We start from the raw sequence: 19,832 nt of genomic DNA, 5'->3' as shown, positions 1-19,832 counted from the left end.
TTTAAACACGAAATATGGTCGGTGTGCAAATCATGAAATAGCAACCATCCCCCTTTCCCAGCTAATGAGTGACTGCTGCTTTGTCACCAATTTCAGCTTCGCTCTAGTCTGCCCCTCTCCTGAAGATAAAGATACCCAATCATAGGGGCACCTGGGTGGCTCAGTGGGTTAAAGCCTCTGCCTTTGGCTCAGGTCGTGATCCCAGGGTCCTGCCCCGCATCAGGCTCTCTGCTCAGCAGGGAGCCTGCTTTCTCCTCTCTCTGCTTGCCTCTCTGCCTACTTGTGATCTGTCTCTCAAATAAATAAATACAATCTTAAAAAAAAAAAAAAAAGATACCCAATCACAGAAGTGTTCCTGCTTCCCTGACAGCACCCAATCCAGAGTGAAGCCCCACTCCCTTGAACCTTTCCCCAAATCACTCAACCAAAGCCCAAGTCCTCAAAGTCCTTTCTAGTGGTCCCTTGCTAGGACACACCATGGGTCCCATGTGCCACGCTTTCTCCACTACTGCAGTGAGCATTAACCCCAGCTTATTTGGCTATAGGTGTATTCCTGGTGGCTTTTAGCTGGCCTTATGTTAATAAAGAACATACAATGTCTACAGTTTCCCAACTACTTCTTTAGAGATACTCAGCAAAAAGAAAAAAGTCAGGATTTGGCTGGGATGAACTCATGTTGGTATCTATGATCACATTTGTCTCTAAATGTTCATAAACCATCTCTTTTAATAATCCAGAATTGTGCCAAAAAAATCAACATTAAGCTTATCAACGTGTGGTTTCTAAAGTCCACAAACAGTATTTCAGTATTTGACCACTTTTAGTCTTTAGGCCATTTTTTTCTTTATGACCAACCTTAACTTAGCCCACCATCTCCAACCCCAGGTGTAACCTGAGTGATCAACCAGACAAGAAAGCAAGAGGTAGCAGGAGATAACGATGGGGGAAGCACAACTCAGGATCACTTTCTCTACCCCAAATCTACTGTCCCGTCAGACACCTGAGTTGTTTCCCCTACATCAACCATGAGCTGAGGAGGAACTGAGGATTGGCTATGGGGGTCCCTGGCCTTACTGACTCTTAAAAATGGATTTAAAACCTCTGTGGTTCTTTTTGGAGGCAGAGGAAAGAGATGAACACCGAGGCTCGTGTCCCCAGAAGAACTTTCCTTTTCCTAGCACCTCCCAAGCCTTGAAGGCTTAAGGCATTGTAACTGAGGAAGGGATGGGGTAAGAGGGATATTAACTGCCATCAACAACTCAGAGAGCAACGCCACCTGCCCTACTGTTTGAATAAGGAAAGGATCTGTCAATACATATCCCATTGCCATTTCCCAGCACAGCCACCCCTCCTTAGTACCTGGCCCCCCTAAATGACCCCAGGAGCCCTGGTTACTAAGGTATCTTGGGAGTAGTACATGCAGATAGAAACCAGAAACAGATGGGACTATTTTTAAACTCGACTGGTGGCTCCAGTGTTTTTACCCCACAAAGCCCCATTTGTCTTATTCTGGGTCTCTACCCTTCACCTGACCTCAGCCCAACCTTACCCAAACTATGTGAGGATGGGGGGTCTTTATCCCATTTTGGCATGAGATCTATTTACCACTCCCATCTTCCATACAGAATATCTAAGCAAGTTTTCACTGCCTCCATTCGTTAAAAATAATTCTTTTTTTATTTCTTTGGAAAGTGGTGGGCCCTGCCCTATGGATTTCCAGGCCAAGCCAAGGTAAGAAAAGCTCCCCTCATCTTTGGGCTGGAGTACTATGGTCCCCACCTTCCAATAGGCCCAGGAACAGTTCCTGTATTGTCCAACCTGCTAGGCCCCCAATTGTCTGAAGGCTCCTATCAGGCCTTCTCTCCTGGCCACCTGCTTCCCAATCTTTCCTGGCTTTCTCTCTAGGCAGGATACTTTTTTTTCTTACAAAGCCAGTGCTGGAACCTGCGCTATGCAGAAGAGAGGACAAGACCAGGATGTCCCCATCTTCCCATCAGGGGACATACAGCCCCTTGGTCAGTCCTTCTTCTCTGCTGGCTTCAGTCTGCATTCCTATGCAAGCCCCCCTCTGTGAGGCTTGAAGGAAGACTGACAAGAGGACCCTCATAAAAGGGAGGTGAGAGAAAACAGACCAGCCCAATCCCTTCTCAAAAGCAAACTCCTTGTAGTCTCTCGTCCTGGTTCTTGAGTGAGCCCTTCAGACAGGGCCTGGGAGGGCTAGGCGAGCGGGTGAGGGCCCCTCAACCCCAGCCCTGGGAGGCTATAACCCGGGAGTGTCCATTAGCCCCTCAGTGTGGCATGGCTGTGATACGCATGCTCTGGGAAGCGATGGGGTAAGTCACCATGGGAGTGGTGGTGTGGCTCATCGTGATTCCTGCCAAGGGCTGGGCCATCGATACAGCCACAGGGGCCACAGGAGCCACAGATACAGCCACAGGAGCCATGGAGACAGGTGGGGGTGCCATCCCCTGGGCAATTGTTTGAGCCAGAGCAGCTGATAATGGCGTGATCTCTGGGTTCAAGTGTGGGGGTGGGGGTGGTGGAGCAGCAGGAGGTGCAGCATTAGTTGGGGGAGCAGCTGGAGCTCCAGTGGGGGCCACCAGTTCTTGCTGGGATACAGGGCGAGGCTGTAGAGCCTGGCTGCTGAGAGTAGTGTGAGTCTGGGCAATGCCATGGTTAAAAGTGGCGACAGTGCCCACGGTGGGGGCCAGAGTCTGCTCCGTCGCTGGTGCAGTAGAGCTCAGGGTCATGACCTTGGCCTGATTGCGGAACTGGGCATTTTGTTCCAGCAGTACCTCATTGGTGGCCAGCAGGTTGCTGACCTGCTTCTTTAGCTCCTCCACCCGCTTCCTGAGCATGGCATTCTCCTCCTCCAGCAGCCTGCACTCCACGCCTCTCGGTGCAGCCAGACTATATTCATAGGATTCAAAATGGGGGCCATCTGGGGGGCAGCATCCACCTCGCCGGCGCTTGGGGCCTGGCTCGTGGTCCTCAAAGCCCCTGTCAGGGAGGTCGTAGATATCATAGAGGTCATGACGTCGTCCTGGGGGTACCGGGCCTGCTGAGCTGCCGCCACCGCTGCCTCCTCCACCCCGAGCGTCAAACTCAAAGTCCCGTTGCAGGTGGCGGAACTTGCACTTGGCTCCTCTCTGGCAGTCACCCTTGAGAAAGTCACGGCAGATAGGGACCTCCTCCTTGCCATTGGGCAGGTCAGCCGGTGAAAGGCCCAGGCCGGCTGCCACTTTCTGCCTCAGCCGAGGGGGAAGCTCTCCTGTCTTCTTATAACCATCCTCATCCTCCTTGGAGCCATGGATGAATCGGCAGTTTGGGCGGCTACACTCCTTGTTCTGGAAGTCATGGCAGAAGATGAACTCATTTTTGCTCACCCCCAAGTTGGATACCTCACTCATGTCTGGATGACGATAGCGGCAACGCTTGCCTCGCTTGCATACATTCCTTAGGAAGTCTCTACAGATGGCATCTGAGCTGGCCCCGCCACTGCCTGCCCCTGCCCCACTGGCCTCCTCACTGCCACCGCCTCCAGGGCCTCCACTGCTGCTCCCAGTGCCGTTGGCATAGCTGTCCCGGTCAGGCATCCTGGTCCCCCCCAACTCAGGGCTTTCTTCTTTTTCTTGCCACCCTTGGTGACCACTAGGAAAGAGGAGAACCGCGTCAAACAGGAATCTTCCAGAGAGGCCACATTCTTCCCAGCTATAGAGCAGGCAGTCCAGCAAAAAGCAGGCCAGAGGGGCAATGGCTTTGGAGATGGAAAATCTAAGGGATGAGAATTCTGGCTGGACTGGCTGGCTTGTCAGAAGTCCTGCCCAGGCCCTTGTGCACCTGGTCTGGTTCAGAATGATTCACACTAGCCTAGCTAATGGGGTGGGGAGGGAGGGAGCTGGGGTGAAGCCACCTCATCTCACCAATGATGTTAGGCCAAGGAGGGGCGAGGAGAAAAGAGTGTTGGGTTTTATTTCCCTTTCTGAGCTGACCTTATTAAAGTTGAGGAAGTGAAATTAAAACTGCTGTCTCAGTGTCTCAATAGGTTAGGAGGAGACTGGGAAGTGGCCAAGATGGGCTGGTGAGCTTACTAGGGCTCTGGATAATAGGGCACTGCAGACAAAACTTCTTTTAAACCCTCTTCTACATGAGGGCACTGTGAAGTATCAGATCTCTAGACCCCAGGAAGTCCTAAGAGACTGGTGTCACCAGCTTGAGGGCAGTCCCTAAATCTATCATTTTTTAGTATTCTCTCCCAGCTCACCACTGTTCTCAACCCATGTGGTCACCCCTCTCTACTCCATTTTAGGTAGGAGTTCAACAGCTGGAATCTCCACTTCTAGACCCCCAAAGGACAAAACCATCTGCAGTAAGACCAAGGTGGGAGGAAGGAGTTAATTTCACTGAAACCAGTGACCTTTGTTTTCCATTCTACACACCCCTTTTATTCCCCATTAGATCCCACTGACATGAAACCACACCGTTCCTCACCCCATAAAGATCTTCTTTATTTATAGACTCTATAAAAGCTTTTTAAGTCTCCTCTTTCCCAAGAGAGCTCTGGAATGTCAGTCCACTGCCCTGGTTGGAGCCCTCCCCTCTCCCTACCCCCCAAAAGACTAGGAGTCCCTGCCACCACGTGTCTGACCTCATAAGCCTTTCTAAGGCAGTGATCAGGCTCCCCCTGCTGTTCAAATAGGAAAACTTCATACTGTTTCCCCTTAAGCATAAGGAAATCTTTACTGGTTTCTTTGGTCTTCATCTCCCCCCAACCACCTTTCCCATTGCCTTGACTTTGCCTTCAAACCTTCCTAAAATGAACCAACCAGATCAGAGACCAGAATTACAAATGAATCTGTAAAAGAAGAGGGATCCTCTTCCTCCAAAGGGATGCAGTCCCCAAATCGAAACAACCAAGGAAAAAAGAAGGGTATTAAGGAAGATACAAACTTTTACTAAAAGTGAAAGGACCTGGTAAAAGTTAAATACCATCTCTCTGAGTCTGAACCATGCTGCAACTCCCACCAGAGGCTGATAATCAGATATGATACTCCTCCCCACCCAACTCTCCCAAGATAGTTCAATACCTGAGGTAGCTCAGGTGAAGTCCGGGGCTCCTGTGGTTCTCCACCTCCACATCACTGCTGGGTTCTGAACAGGAATAAAAAAAAACAGAGACTTGGGTGGGAGAAGGGGTAAGAACAGAGAACTTATAAGATGTTACAATAAAGAAGTTTGACAAAATGGCAAGAGCTCTGAACACTTCCAAGATTTCCTGAGAGTTCAAGCTGAATTTCACCTGTCAAAGGGAGAAGTTGTCAGTAAGAAGAGAAAGAACTAATCTGGAGAGCCTAGGAGAATGGGTTGGAAAACCAGCCCTGGGTGAACAAAGGGTGAGAGGTGCCCTGCCTCAAGATGACGGAAGATGTGGGGATCAGAGCCCGGCCTAGGGTTGAGGTTAATTCACTACGAATGGGGAGCCGTGCAAGGGCAGCAACCGACAGTGCAGTGGGATGGCTGATTAGACTTGGAGGCGGTGATTATGACGCTTCGCAACACCCCAGAGTTTGGGGGGAAAGTCCTAGGAGTTTCCCACAGCAAGTCTTCTAGTTTGCCAGGTTCTGTGCAGTGCGACCGGCGCTCAGCCGTGAACCAGACGAAGACATTAAGGAAGCACAAATGAAGCGGGAAGGGGGACTCCAGGTGACATCAAGCTGCGGGGATGGGCAGGGCTGTGACGTCACGGAGCTGGCGTTTGCTCGCGAAGCAGGGTCAGTCAGAAAAAGGGTTCGGCCCTGGGGCGTGAGAAAGAAACAGCTCGGTCCTGGGGGGCCTTGTGTAGCCCGGCCGAGCCCAGTTGCTGGGCCGGCCCCGACTCCTCCCCTCCGGGCGCGGCCTCCACCTAAGTCTCCCGCCTCCCTCACCTGCCGCCGCCGCCGTAGTTGCTGCTGCCGCCTGCCGGTCCTGTAGCTTCGACAAAGAGCCGCCTACCCTATCGCCCTTCCGCTTCCTGCGGAAGAAATGACGCTCTAGCCACAGACCCGGAACTACTCTATGGTGCGCAAAGTACCTGTGCGATTAGCCGCAGGAAGTTCCCAGCAAGCTTTGCGTGTCACCATAGTAACCAAACTCAACAGCACGGTAGGGCCCCAAATGCGGGAACTTAGTAACCGAGGTTCAGACAAGAGTTGGGAAGGGACCGTCGTTTTCCCCTAACTTGGTCGCGAACCAGTCTGAAACCCGTCTCCTTGCGTGTACTACACCCAATACGGGAAGGGCCACCCAGTAATCTAGCTCCGAGAGCTGTGGGGCCAGCTGGCCAGGGCCAGATTCACACCCCGGCTGTAGCCCATGTGGCATGACACCCTACAGCACGGGGTGTTCAAGATTTGCTCCAGTGATCCAGAACCCCAGCGAATGGAACCATAAAAACCACGTATCAGACAAGACCATTTTTTTCCTTCAGCTAAGACAGCAGAAGAGATGATTTATTGTACACGTGTTACATTCAGCCACAAATGAAAACAGTTAGTCCCGAAAAGTCACAGGTCCAGGGCAAAGGGCCAAGAGTCGGTTTTGGTATGAACAAGGCGGACCTCTCAAAGGTGGTAGCTGCGATCAGATGGCGATGGTCTAGATCCACTGAATCAAGCTCTAGAGAGTAGGCATGCAGCCCAACAATTGGTACCAGCGTCCCTGGCTCTCTGGCTTTCCTTATTTCTGCTCCTGTGGCTCCACCGGTGCACAAGCTAGCGGTTTACTTGGACCTCTGCCTCATCTTTCTTCTTTTACGCTTCAGCCTGAAAAGCAGACACGGAAATACATCTCCTGCCCACAAACCCAAGTTCAGTCTTTCCCTCCCATCCTAAAAATGTGCATCGGATACCTGGGGTAGCAAAACAAACGAGCACTTCGGTCCTATTATCTTTCTTGTGTTCAATCCCGGACTAGTAAAGTCAATACTTAGAACTCTTTTTCACCTAAGTTCTTTTATATTTCTAAGCCAAATGTTCCTCCCACGTCTTGTCCAAGGCACGCTACACTTCCCTTTTCCTGTTTCGGACGGTCAAGTCTCAACATACCTGCGCATTCGCTTCTTCCTCCACTGGCAATCGATCATAATCAGACGCAGTGAATAAAACAAGAGATTAGCTTTAGTACATACAGGTCTAGGCAGGGGTGTGAAGGACATTATTCAGAACCCGGCAGGTTCCTAAGTATGAGGGTTTAGTCGCAGTAACCCTATCAATTTGGACTCCCATTCTCACCCGCGGACATAAAACCTGAATCCTGCGTGCGCTTTTCTACTCCCGCCCCCTCTACCCACAGTACTTACTCCCCTCCTCTGCTTCTCCCCAAATTATTTTTCCTCCCCTACTAGCTCTTGGGCACCCTTGAGAACCCAGCGGCTCGGGAACCATGGCGGACTTCTCTTGCCTGGCTATCCCTCCACCCATCACCCATCGCTACTGCCTCAGCTTACTGCCAGGAACTGCTTACCTTGGCTCTCATGGCGCAGAGGTTTCTACAAGTGAAGAGAAAAAGGCTACAGTTAGTTTGCTGTGATGATGGCAAGTATAGAGATGAGATGTTAATGGATTGTGCACGGAATGCCAACACTTACCCAAGAAGATGGCGCTAAGGCCGAGAGAGCGCCGGCGGTCCGCCTCCAGCTATTTAACGGAGAGCTGTGTCGTCACTTCCGCTGTTTGGCTCTTCCTTCGAGGGGCGGGGCTGCCCGAGGAGAGTAACAACGGCGTTTAGCCTTTCACGTGCCGGATTAAGTAATTGCATTAGCAGTTCTCTTGGAAACATTTCATTTGAGTTACAAAATTCCTCTCCCCCCCGTTTTATTATGAGGATATTGTATTATTTCAACGTGAGGACATATTTCCAATATGGGACCGAGACGTGCGGACGAGCAAACGATAGCGACTTCCGCCTTCTCCCTCACTGCTTCATGGGAGTTGCAGTTTCGCGGGATACCCTCCATTTTATTATGGATAGGTGCAGTCTACAAAAATTCCCAATTTGTTTTACTGGTTTGTTTTCTAAATTGCTGTAGGGAGGTTCTGTCACGGAACTTACGAAGGTCCTAAGATTACGTGGGAGGATGTAAAGTGGGGAGTCGAGAAAGCCTTCATACTACAAAAAGAGACCTTTGTCATTTAGATCAACGCTTTTTCCTTGTCAACTTCGTACCGTCTTTCCCCACAATACCTGAAGCTGAATGTCACAAGGTTCCTGGGCACAATGCATCTTGTTCAGAAAATACTTCGGTGACTTTCTCTACCTCGGGGTGAAGATCAAATCAATGGACAGAGGAAGCAAGATCAGCTGTCTTCTCTAGAGTGAGAATATTTGCTGTTAGAGAACTTCCAGTCACAAGGTATGGTCAGGTCAGAAGCACTCAGAAAATATACCCATACTTTTTGCTATAGGGAAACTTGACTTAGGAAGGATGAAAAAGAACCCCCTACCATACAGACTTAACCTTTTTTCTTTGTAAGACTTTATTTATTGGGGTGCCTGGGTGGCTCAGTCCTTGAGTGTCTGCCTTCAGCTCAGTCCATGATCCTAGGGTCCTGGGATCCATCCCGCATCAGGCTCCCCTCTCAGGGAGAAGCCTGCTTCTCCCTCTCCCACTCCCCCTGCTTGTGTTTCCTCTCTCGCTCTAATAAATAAAAATCTTTAAATACCCCAAAGATTGGGGGCACCTGGGTGGCTCAGTGGGTTAAGCCTCTGCCTTTAGCTCGGGTCTTGATCCCAGGGTCGTGGGATTGAGCCCCCCATTGGGCTCTCTGCTCAGCAGGGAGCCTGCTTCCCCCCCCCCCCCCGCCCCCGCCTGCCTCTCTGCCTACTTGTGGTCACTGTCAAATAAATAAATAAATAATATCTTTAAAAAATATATTAAGAAAACCCCCAAAGATTTTATTTGTCAGAGAGAAACACAGACGGAACACAAGCAGGGGGAGTGGGGTGGACAGAGCAGAGAGCCTGGTGCGGGGCTCCATTCCAGGACCCCAGGATCCTGGCCTGAGCTGAAGGCAGACGCTCAACGACTGAGCCACCCAGGAGCCCCCGACCCCCACCTTACTTCTATAGTAAGAGACTGTAAAGATTTTTGTGATCATCCTTTTTCCGTAATTTCCCTTTATAATTTATACAGTAAATTATATATTATAAAGTAAATTATATATTACTTTAAATACACCTTTTTAACTAGAAAAAAATGTTTCTTGTTTTTAACACTTAGGGCTCATGTTCCAAGATTTTAAGTAGTTCTAGTATTGTCACCATCAGAATATGAAAAATTGTGCTTGCTTCAGCAGCACATATACAGATCATGAAAAATTTTTGAGAATTAAAAAACCCAGCAACATTTTATCAAGTTCACCAGGATTTCACCTGTTGATTGGCCACTACAGTTGACACTTGAACACAGGTTTGACTGCCATTGGTACAGGTACCTGTGTAGTTTTTACACACAATACTGTAAACCTTTTTAAAAAAGATTTTATTTAGTTATTTGATAGAGATCACAAGTAGGCAAAGAGGCAGGCAGAGAGAGGGAAGCAGACTCCCTGCTGAGCAGAGCTGGAATGATGTGATGTGGGGCTCCATCCCAGGACCCTGGGATCATGACCTGAGCTGAAGGTAGAGGCTTAACCCACTGAGCCACCCAGGCGCCCATACACACAATAATGTAAATGCATGTTCTCTTCTGATTTTACTTTCCCTAGTTCTGTAATAGAGTATGTAATGCATATAACATGTGAAATGTGCTAATGAAGAACTTATCCCACAGCTTCTGGTCAACAGTAGGCTTTATTAAGCTTTGGGGAGTCAAAAATGCTCCTATTGTTCAGGGGTTGACTGCAGCCTATAAGCTCTTATGAAGGGAGCTATGTCCAGTTTTGTTTACTATAGTATATCCTGGTCAGCAATGTTTCACATCTAAGATAGCCTAATAAATTATCCATCTCAGACTGGCCCTGGAAAATTGAACACTAGTAAAGGCATTCTTCCTGGCCTTCTAAATCAAAATAAACATTTGTAAACAGTGCTTTATTTTTTGCAGTACACCTTATCCCATACAAACTGTCACCAACAAGGTTACTCTAGGGGCACCTAGGGGTTAAAGCCTCTGCCTTCCGCTCAGGTCATGATCTCAGGGTCCTGGGATGAAGCCCTGCATACAGCTCTCTGCTCAGTAGGGAGCCTGCTTCCCCCCTACTCTCTCTGCCTGCCTCACTGCCTACTTGTGATCTCTGTCTAATAAATAAATAAAATCTTAAAAAAAAACTTTTACTCTAGAAGAATTCAGAAACTTTCATTAAAAATGTACTGTCTTGGGGTGCCTGGGTGGCTCAGTGGGTTAAGCTGCTGCCTTCGGCCCAGGTCATGATCTCAGGGTCCTAGGATCGAGTCCGGCATCGGGCTCTCTGCTCGGCGGAGAGCCTGCTTCCCTCTCTCTCTCTCTGCCTGCCTCTCTGTCTACTTGTGATCTCTGTCTGTCAAATAAATAAATAAATAAAATCTTTAAAAAAAGTACTGTCTTCATTCAGAAAACCCAGGATTTAGGTTTTCCCCAACCCACACTATCTCCCATTTTAGAAAGGCAGAATATGGGAATATAGAACTAGTTCCAAATGACCATCACATCAACTAACATTTCCCCTACCTCCTATTAAATAAAAGCAGCATACAAAGGCACATGATTATGAGCAAATCCAAATTTATTTTAACGCCATGTCATTTTCAACATGTTTAAAAACCTCATAAGTTAGTGGGAGCCCTAGTTCCCTGGGACAACATGCCAGAGGTACTGAAATCCAACACCTTTCTCTCCAAACCCCTAGCAATTCATCCAATCCAAGTCCACAGCTTCAAAAAGCTAGGAGTTGTCTCTTCAGTCAGTCTGCTCCTCTGGTTCCTGGTCTTTCTTTCAGGGAGGAAGGTCAAAATATTTCAAACAGGGAACAAAACCACAGTTGAGCTTCGGGTTTCTAAGATGGAGCAGGGGAATGCACCACCCCCACTGACTCCAAAGAAATGGGACAAGGTTGAGATGGATTACTCCTTTACAGCTTTGTAAAGACAAAAAAAAAAAAGTCCTGTGGAACAAAAATGACTAAAGAGATTTACAAATGAGGATCCATTTGACAGATGAGAATCCCTTGGTAAATGCAGGCTCCGGCTCCTAAAAATGAGAGGCCTAACCAGACAGTCTGGATCACAAAAGGAATCTGCTGCATGTGAATAAAAACAATCTGAGGAATATAGCTCCTCTCTATTTTGAGGCCTGATAAAATACCTGGGGAGAGTGGGAAAAGAAAGGAACAAGCCCCAAAGATGGGAAAATGCTGACACCAAAGTGATATAAAAAAATTTCAGCTGAGTTTTTAGTGGTGGTGGCTACTTTAGCCTTCTCCCTGTTCTGGTGTAGGGCCATAAACCTTGACCAAGCAGAGAGTAGTAGAAAAAGGCTAGAAAGAGGGGCTTGAAGACGATGAATTTTGACTCCTGATTTTATTATTCAATTTCTCTTTTCTATTTAAAGTAGTCTTCAGTGGTTGGGAAGCCTGGCCTCCCAAGACCAGAGTCAGTTGGAGCTGGTTGTTGTTGTTGGAAGGGGTTGGGGTGGGGACAGGGATGGGGGCAGGGAGACCCTGCTCTGTTGGCGGTCCTGGGTGGAGAAGATGAACTGCACTTCACAGAGCCTGGGGTGTGGTGGGAGGGGGATGAGGCAGGAGCAGCAAGCTGGGGAGATGGGACCCACCTCAGTCCCCAGCTTCATTCTCTTCTAATGTTTCCCCACTGGTGGCATTCTCTGCAGTCTTGGAGGCCTATATTCATGGAAAGGAGAGGAAGACTTTTCAGTTCCCAGCTACTTGCAATAGTATCTGGGAGGCCAAAGACAAAAATATACTAATGATCTAGGTCAGGGCTGGGGGCGGGGGGGGAAGGGGACAATAAGGTTATACAGAAATATGTATGCCCACCACAACCCAGGAAGGTAGACTAAAGAGGAATCAGGTTCACCGTGCCAGACAGCAAAGATCAAAACACACCTTCTTTTTTTTCTTTTTCTGGGTTTTCCGACTTGCAGAACTCTGGAGGAGGGCCTGGAAAAGAGGAGGAAGAAGAAAACAAATTCTGAGCAATGCAGAAGAAACACGAAGTGTCACTTTCAGTATCACAGCTCTTTTCAGGACTTTGTTGACACCTCACCCTCACTCCCAGGACAGGTGCCATGTGCTCACACTTTCCATCACACACTGACCTTTAGCTCTGCATCCTGGACCTCCATCTCAGACTTGTAGAGGTCAGGTTCAAAGGGACCACTGGTTATCCGCATGGGGCCATTGGGCATGAGCAGGACTGTAAATTTAAACTGGGCAACAAATTCACCTATAGGAGAAAGGAAGTGTTTTGGTAAAATGCCCCCTCGTCATACTCTTTTCTGTAAGCTAGAGGGAGGGGACCCTAACCAGGGGCTCCCAAGCAAAGCTTTCAGAACTCACCCTCCTTCTCATAGAGAACATTAAATGGCTGCAGCAGTTCATGTTTGGCGCACTCCACCACACCCATCCGGGCCTTCTTCTCGTCTTCAAATGCTCTGGTGGGGGAAGACAAATTTAGGTCTCCTTAACCCCCACCAAGTCTTACCATTTTCCTCATGGCTTTAAATAGCTCCTACCCTCAGGCAGCAATCATGCTCAGGATCAGTCTTTCACATTACCTTCAATGAGAGGGCAATGGGGAGAGGGAGAGAAGGCGTGCATGCAGGCTGGAGCTACAAGTCCAGGCAGAGGCGGGGTGGGAGGGGGTGTGCTGGGAGAAGAAACAGTGTTCCTGGGTGTGTGGTCTATTAGTCAGACTGGTTCCGAGTCCTGTTCTTGCTAAGTGAGGCTGTAGTACCTTAAAGTAAATGGCATGGCATCAAAACGCCTTTCAACCTCACTGAAGAAGGCACGTGAAGTTTTCATTTTCAGGCCATACTGTTTAGAAGGGTCTCGTTTGTAAATGGTGGTTCTCTGTCCCGCATCCTTGGCCTAAAAGAGTAATAAGTTAGGTCATGTTTGGGCTGTCGCTCTCAGGATACACCCTCAATCACCCCTCTTTGCTAGCTCTGGCAACCTCTCCTCACCTTGCCCTCTCCTGAGCTGACAAGAACATCCACGGCATATACTTCATGTACCTCAAATTCAGCTTTTTCATGGTCCTTCCTAAAAGAAATAAAAAGGGAATCATAAAAACAATGAGTAGTTCCTGGAGTTTGAAGTAGAAGGCAGACATGATGAGGCTGGGAGTATGGAAGAAAACACTATGACCAGTGTCAGATGGTGGAAAGGTGAAGGATGGAACTGGCACCTACTTCTGCTGGTCTGTGGGATTCTGGATAATTGTTTTCTCTCCATCGATGACATGCTGCTTCAACTGATGAGACAACATACCTGTAGACAGGACAAAGCCATCTAGAATCCCAAAGGTTTCCAAATCCACCCACCTACGTCATTTGATGGAGCAGGCAATGAAAGGAAAATGCCTGGTTATGAAAACTCGGGGTAGTAAGGGTTTTGGCTTAGACTATGCTAGAGCCAGGATGGGTCCTCAAAGGAACAAAATCCTTAATTCTACTAAAGCGCTCAGACCCTCAACCCTGTTATCTGAGGTCTCACCTTCTATTGGTGTGCAATTAAACGAGTGGGCAACCTTGTTCCAGGCTTCTGTCACTTGTGTGTTCTAGAAGTATAAGATCAAATAACAGGTGAGATACGTACGAGGGGCCAACAAGTTCTCTACCATGCGAATGAAAAGGATAAAAGAACTGAGAATCCCCATATCCTCCATCAAGAGCAATGATTCTCACCGGTTTTTCATTTCATAGCCCTATTATCCCTACAACCTAACAATACCTCACATTTGCTTATCATTTTACAAAGTGTTTTCAAAAAGATCGTCTAACTAGACAATAATTCCTTTTTTAAATAAGATTTTTATTTATTTGTTTATTTATTTGACAGACAGAGATCACAAGTAGGCAGAGAGGCAGGCAGAGAGAGAAGGAAGCAGGCTCCCTGCTGAGCAGAGAGCCCTATGCGGGGCTCGATCCCAGGACCCTGGGATTATGACCTGAGCCGAAGGCAGAGGCTTTAACCCATTGGGCCACCCAGGAGCCCCTAGACAACAATTCTTAAAAGTGGATAGGGTAGATCTATATACCACATCCCAATTTAGAAGATATAAAAACTGAGGCTCAGAAAAGTGAAGAGATCTACCCAGGGGTAAGCCAGTTAACTGAAAGAAACTGGAAAAAACTCAGGTTTTCTGATTATAAATCTGATAAATCCAGTGTTTATTCCAAGATCTCTGTTGAGAGGGGACAACAAGATCTGATTTTCCCTTTCTTACCTCTTTCAAATATGATCTGATACCCATCTAAGCTATTTCATTTGTTTCATTAAATAAAATGAAAAACAAAACTAATATTATTAAACTGTGTTAGGTACTTTATAAGCCTCATCAATTGTCACAACAACGCTGTGATGATAAGGGACAATTTTATTTTTCCTTTTTTGAAGATGAGGAAATCAGAATTCAAAGCTATTTTTATTTATTTATTTATCTATTTATTTATGTATTAGACTTTATTTATTTATTTGACAAAGAGAGACACAGCAAGAGAGGGAATACAAGCAGGGGGAGTAGGAGAGGGAGAAGGAGGACTCCTGATGATCAGGGAGCCCGACGCGGGGCTTAATCCCAGGACTCGGGGATCATGACCCAAGTCAAAGGAAGACGCTTAATGACTGAGCCACCCAGGTGCCCCTATTTATTTATTTTTTAAAGAAGGAGATGTATGTATGCCAAAAGGATGAAACTTTATTTATTTATTTGAGAGACATTGAGAGAGAGAGAGCAAGCATGAGAAGTGGAAAGGTCAGAGGGAGAAGCAGACTCCCCGCCACGCAGGGAGCCCAATGCAGGACTGGATCCCTGGATTCCAGGATCATGACCTGAGCCGAAGGCGGTCGCCCAACCAACTGAGCCACCCAGGTGCCCTCAAAGTTATTTTTAAACAGTAAGGGGTGGCAACAGGGCAAGAACCCAGAATTCTGATCTATGTTATAACTATACAATAGCCACTATACAACACTACCTTCCAGGGGAGAAACACAGTAGTTAGTATATAAAGAATAAAAATAATCAGTGTGCAAAGTAATTATAGCCAACCCAAGTGCTTACTATGTGCCAGGCACTTCAAAGTGCTTCATAACAGTTGTATGAAGTAGGTACCATTATAAGGAAACCAAGACAGAGGTTTAAGTAAAAATGATGCAACCAAGTAACTATGGGGATAAGGTACAAACTGATTAAAAGGATGAAGAACAAGAGAGCATGGGGAAAAAAGGGAGGAAGCTTTAAGTACTGAACAAGACCCTGAAGAATGAAATGCTAGAAAAAATATCTCCACTCAAAATCTAAATTTAAAATTGTATTAATTCATGACAGTTCATAATTGCTGGGCTTCCTAATATTGTCTTGCAAGTCACAGAACTAACTTTTGGCCCCTCTCTGCCACCAGTCTACTGGTATGATGATTTCTGTCTTATAAGCTTTTAAAGTTGCGTTTTTTGGGGGGTACCTAGCTGGCTTAGTTGGAAGGATCACTCTTGATCCTAGGGATTTGAGTTTGAGCCCCACGGTGGGAATAGAGATTACTTAAGTAATTAAGTTTCTTGGAAAAGGGGGAAAAAAGTCTTTTTCTCTTTTCCATGTGTTTTACTGTAAGTGATATACTTCAAACTATTTTAGAAAAAGACGCACATCCAAAACATGAATAAGGAAGGATCTCTAGGCTCCATAAAGAAAGGACCATATATTCCCATACACCAAGCGTGGAACTTATCTATGATAGGCACTCAGAGTTAATTTAGTCAACTGTCTCTTCTCTTTCAAAAATCCCATTCTAAGATACAACTAACTTAAAAAAAATAAAGATTTACTTACTTGACAGAGAGAGAGAGAGATCACAAGTAGGCAGAGAAGCAGGCAGAGAGAGGAAGGGAAACAGGCTCCGCTAAGCAGAGAGCCTGATGTGGGGCTTGATCCCAGGACCCTGAGATCATGACCTGAGCCGAAGGCAGAGGCTTAACCCACTGAGCCACCAGGTGCCCCAAGATACAACTAACTTTAAAGAGCTGTTTATATCAGGAGTGCCTGGCTGGGTCACTCAGTAGAGCAGGCGACTCTTGATCTCAGGTTATGAATTCAAGACCAACCTTGGGTATACAGCTTACTTAAAAAACAAACAAACAAACAAACAAAAGCTACTTTATAAGGGAGCCGCAGGAGAAGCTAGCAACTCAAATCAAGAGAACAGCTATAGATGACTAATGCATCTTTAACTCTATTGTCTTTGGAGCTGGGACTAAACAGCTTACCTGGTTTCCAGGTTTGACCAGGCGCAGGGCAGCTTCAGCACAAAGGTGAGCCGCCTTAATGACATCTGCTTTCCGCCCTGTTACTTGGGTCCCCTGTGGATAAGGAAATGTAATCAGGAAAGCGCTTTAACTCAACAGGTCACTATGCAAGGCTAGCCAATGAATGGGAGAGAAAACACTTTTCTCCTTTTATTTCTCTAGGGACTCTCTCAAAACGTATTTGGTGGTAGGGGGTGAGAATAAGAAGCAAGCAGCAGCATATTCTCCCCCATTCTCCACAGGTGGAACAGAGTTCAAAGCAGACCACCTACCTGAGCTACGTCAACCACAAAAGTGTGAGCCACATTAGCAATGAAGCCATCCACATGAACCCCAAGGTCACTAAAAGGCAAGAGCAGAGCACAGTATTAGCAACGGGCACTACGCAAATGCTTAGGAAAAAGGTAAGTGCTCTAAAATGGCTTAAGCTTACATTTTTACCAAGTCACCTTCCTTGAGAATATAGTCCTGGTCGCTCTTCAAAGGGGAGAAGTGACATACACAGTTATTTACTGAAATGCTGGTGGGAAAGGCAATACCTGTAAAGAGACAATCATCAGCCTTACTGCCTTGCTGTCTCTCTCGCCCAATCTCTCTCTTGGAGTCCTACTGCCCCTCAGAAAAATGGAAGGATTTTCTTCAGGGTCTTGCCTTTAATCAGTTTGGATTTGGTAGGAAACTGCTTGTATCCCACCTGCCATTCCCAACTTCCAAATATCTCAACCAAAGCTCAGGCAGGGGTTATAGCATTACAGTAAAACAAACAGGACTGAATAAGGGTCAAACTTGGGGAATTAGTGAGGGATTTTTTTTTTTTTACCTTTTTTCATTTCTTTTTCTTTCTTGAAAATTTTCCCTGTCTCTTCCATAATCATGGCATCACCTTTCTCACACAGGCTCAGTACCGACACACCTGAGCAGGATGCTTCCACCAAAGACCGAAGTACCCCTAGGGACAGAATCCCACCATGTCAGCCCTGCATGTGTTGTCTGAGTTACCATCCAAACAATACCTAAAGTTAGAGCTTCTAATATTCCCTAGTGCCACTGCCCAAAGGTTGAAAGAGTGGAATATACCTACCGATGATCACTAAATTTCTACCTTCCTTTTCCTAAAATATTAAGTCAACACACCCTTCCCTCCCTATAGAATGTGACAACTGGATAAACACCATCTGTCTCCCAGTCAAGGGAGACCTTCCAAAGATCCCTGCAGTTACGAAGTTCAAGGGGGTGCTCACCAAGGTAACCAACATATGTTGCAAAGCAGACTAGAAGAAATTTATAGGCGTCAGGAACAACAGGAAGGGACACAGAAATGCTGACTTGAAGCTGATGCATTGTTAAATGCTACCTTCTTCCCTTCTCAGACACCCCAATTAGACGTTAGTAATCTCAATCTGTGTAAATTTATTTCCTCATCAACCAGTATATAAACCAAGGGGACTTAATCTAAGTTTCCTGGGCTTCAACAGGCTCATGGCTTACAGATCTTAGCACATCTCAAAGAGGTGTAAGACCCAAAAAAGTTTCAAACTGATATCTGGGATCACAAGTGCCCCGGAAGTTGTAAGTTGCAAGGGAAAACATTTTTTCTAATTCAAACCACTAATACTAAAAAGTACCTCAAAGCAGGGGTACTACACTAAATGCCCATTATGTTACAAAGCATTGTTCTGTTCAGTGGATGTCCTCCTCTTCAAGGCCTATCCTGAACTACAGGTTTGATTTTTGTCATCTAGGTTTTGGTGAATCTTTGGAAGTGTGAAAGACTCAGATTTTCAGTCACAGGACTAAAGGGATCCTAAATACCTATCTTTACTGTCAAAACCATTTAAAAGCCCAAACCCAACCATTTTGTCTCCCTAACTGGGTATTAAAGTGAAAAGGTGAACTGGAAAGAGAGAAAATAGAAAGTAAGACATCTGCCTAGATTGGCAGGCAGCTGCTAAGGTCAGAGCACAGTCCTAACGAGGGTGACTTCTGAGACCTTAAAATCAGTAGCCCCCCCCCCCCTCAGTACTACTCACAAGACTGCCTAGTTGGGGTGAGAACCTCAAAACACTCCTACAGTTGACAAGCCCCAGAGAACAATCAAATTTGACGGCTAACTAAGTCTATCTGAACAAATTGTTGGTAGTAATGAGTAACTTCAAGGAAAGCCAGATAGATCTTCAAGAGCTGTTAGGATCTCCAGGAGTTCCCTCCAACGGTCCCTGAGCTGGCCCAAGAGTAGAAGGGGGCCCGACCGGCTAAGGAGTTGAAGTAAAAAACGCAAGACTCCAGCAAAGCACGTGGTAGGGAAGCTGGTGTCAGGGACAGTAGCGGAAGAAGAGAGCCGGCGATCCGCATGGGAACCCGGCGACACGTGCCGGCTGGGCCCCTGACGCCGCGGAGCCAAAACAAAATAGAGGGGCGCTTCCGTCGCCAACAGCTGGGCGCTTCCTTTTCGAGGTGGCCTTGCCGCTGCCAGAACCAGAGAAGGCAGGGATCCGGAGCTAGGGGTGAGGGGCTTAAGATGCGCCCTGACTCCTGATTAACGGCTTAAGGTCCGAGACGGCTGGGGGCCCCCGCTCTGCGCTCTTCCCGGTCGCGGGCCCGCACCTCCCCAGACTCCAGCCCAGGCCTGGCCGCTCAGGTCCCAGGCGCAACACGGAGTCTTCCCACCACGCCACCTCCAGCGGACCGGAGAGGGGCCCTCAGTAGCTCACTCTGCATGACCGCACCGCTCCAGCCCTTCCGGAGCCAGCCCAGCCCCGTCCCCCTTGCCTCCCCCTCTCAGCCTCGATCCCCGGACCCCCGAGGCCCGCACTCACGGTTGGCGATGTCGCCCCCCATCTTATACTTGGTCACGACCAGGTCCTCAGCGATAGTTTGCTCCTGCTGCTCGTCCTCGCCCGACATCTTCCCACCACCACCACCACCACCACTGCAGCCTCGTTCCCCCTGAGCCGCCGCCTCTGTCTCCCTTCCAGCCGCAGGCTGTGGCTAGAGCTCCTTCGATCCGCGAGGAGAGCGCGAGCAAAAGCGCGAGCTAGCAGGGGAGCGGGCGGGCGGACGAGAGCGAGGAGCTGCGAGCGCGCGGGCTGAGACACAAGGCACGCTGGGACAACGAGTCCTTTCTACATCCTGTCTTTAGCCGACCTTGCCGACTCTTGAACTACAATTCCCAGCCCGCCTTTCGCGCCCCTAAGCCAGGCCCTGGGGCCTTGCCCTCCGAGGGCCTCGCACGCCGGAATCGCCGAGCACGCTGGGAAGGGTCAGGCTCCGGCGGGAAGGCGGAGCCGTTGGCTAGCCTGAGGAGAAGCGTGGTTTCTCCCGGAAAAACCACATCCACCAGGA

The 19,832-nt window shown here is 47.8% G+C and overlaps 2 protein-coding genes and 1 long non-coding RNA gene across 3 annotated transcripts; all 3 read right to left on the bottom strand.

The window, feature by feature from the left end:
* Window positions 1–1,654: 1,654 nt before the first annotated feature.
* ZC3H10 (zinc finger CCCH-type containing 10) lies at window positions 1,655–5,992 on the bottom strand. Its single transcript, XM_046011894.1, has 3 exons — window positions 5,925–5,992; window positions 5,088–5,151; window positions 1,655–3,651 (listed from the first exon to the last, which is right to left on the bottom strand). Exon 3 carries the CDS (start codon window positions 3,594–3,596, stop codon window positions 2,289–2,291), a length of 1,308 nt encoding a protein of 435 aa, XP_045867850.1. The 5' UTR covers window positions 3,597–3,651; window positions 5,088–5,151; window positions 5,925–5,992; the 3' UTR covers window positions 1,655–2,288.
* A 503-nt stretch (window positions 5,993–6,495) lies between these two features.
* Window positions 6,496–7,713, bottom strand: LOC123946769. Its single transcript, XR_006819649.1, has 4 exons — window positions 7,625–7,713; window positions 7,501–7,525; window positions 7,083–7,105; window positions 6,496–6,800 (listed from the first exon to the last, which is right to left on the bottom strand). It is a non-coding gene; the product is annotated as an uncharacterized LOC123946769 (long non-coding RNA).
* Window positions 7,714–10,721: 3,008 nt separating this feature from the next.
* Window positions 10,722–19,735, bottom strand: PA2G4 (proliferation-associated 2G4). Its single transcript, XM_046013540.1, has 13 exons — window positions 19,307–19,735; window positions 17,311–17,439; window positions 16,924–17,029; window positions 16,763–16,832; window positions 16,452–16,544; window positions 13,686–13,749; window positions 13,382–13,460; window positions 13,154–13,232; window positions 12,925–13,058; window positions 12,528–12,622; window positions 12,287–12,414; window positions 12,075–12,128; window positions 10,722–11,849 (listed from the first exon to the last, which is right to left on the bottom strand). The coding sequence occupies exons 1-13, from the start codon at window positions 19,392–19,394 to the stop codon at window positions 11,784–11,786; spliced, it is 1,185 nt and encodes a 394-aa protein (XP_045869496.1). The 5' UTR covers window positions 19,395–19,735; the 3' UTR covers window positions 10,722–11,783.
* Between the last annotated feature and the right edge of the window lie 97 nt (window positions 19,736–19,832).

The sequence above is a fragment of the Meles meles genome, chromosome 7 (genome assembly GCF_922984935.1).
Source record: "Meles meles chromosome 7, mMelMel3.1 paternal haplotype, whole genome shotgun sequence".
Taxonomy (NCBI): Eukaryota; Metazoa; Chordata; class Mammalia; order Carnivora; family Mustelidae; genus Meles; species Meles meles.
Note: the sequence above shows the minus strand (reverse complement) of the source record. Positions and strands in the feature narration are given on the sequence as shown.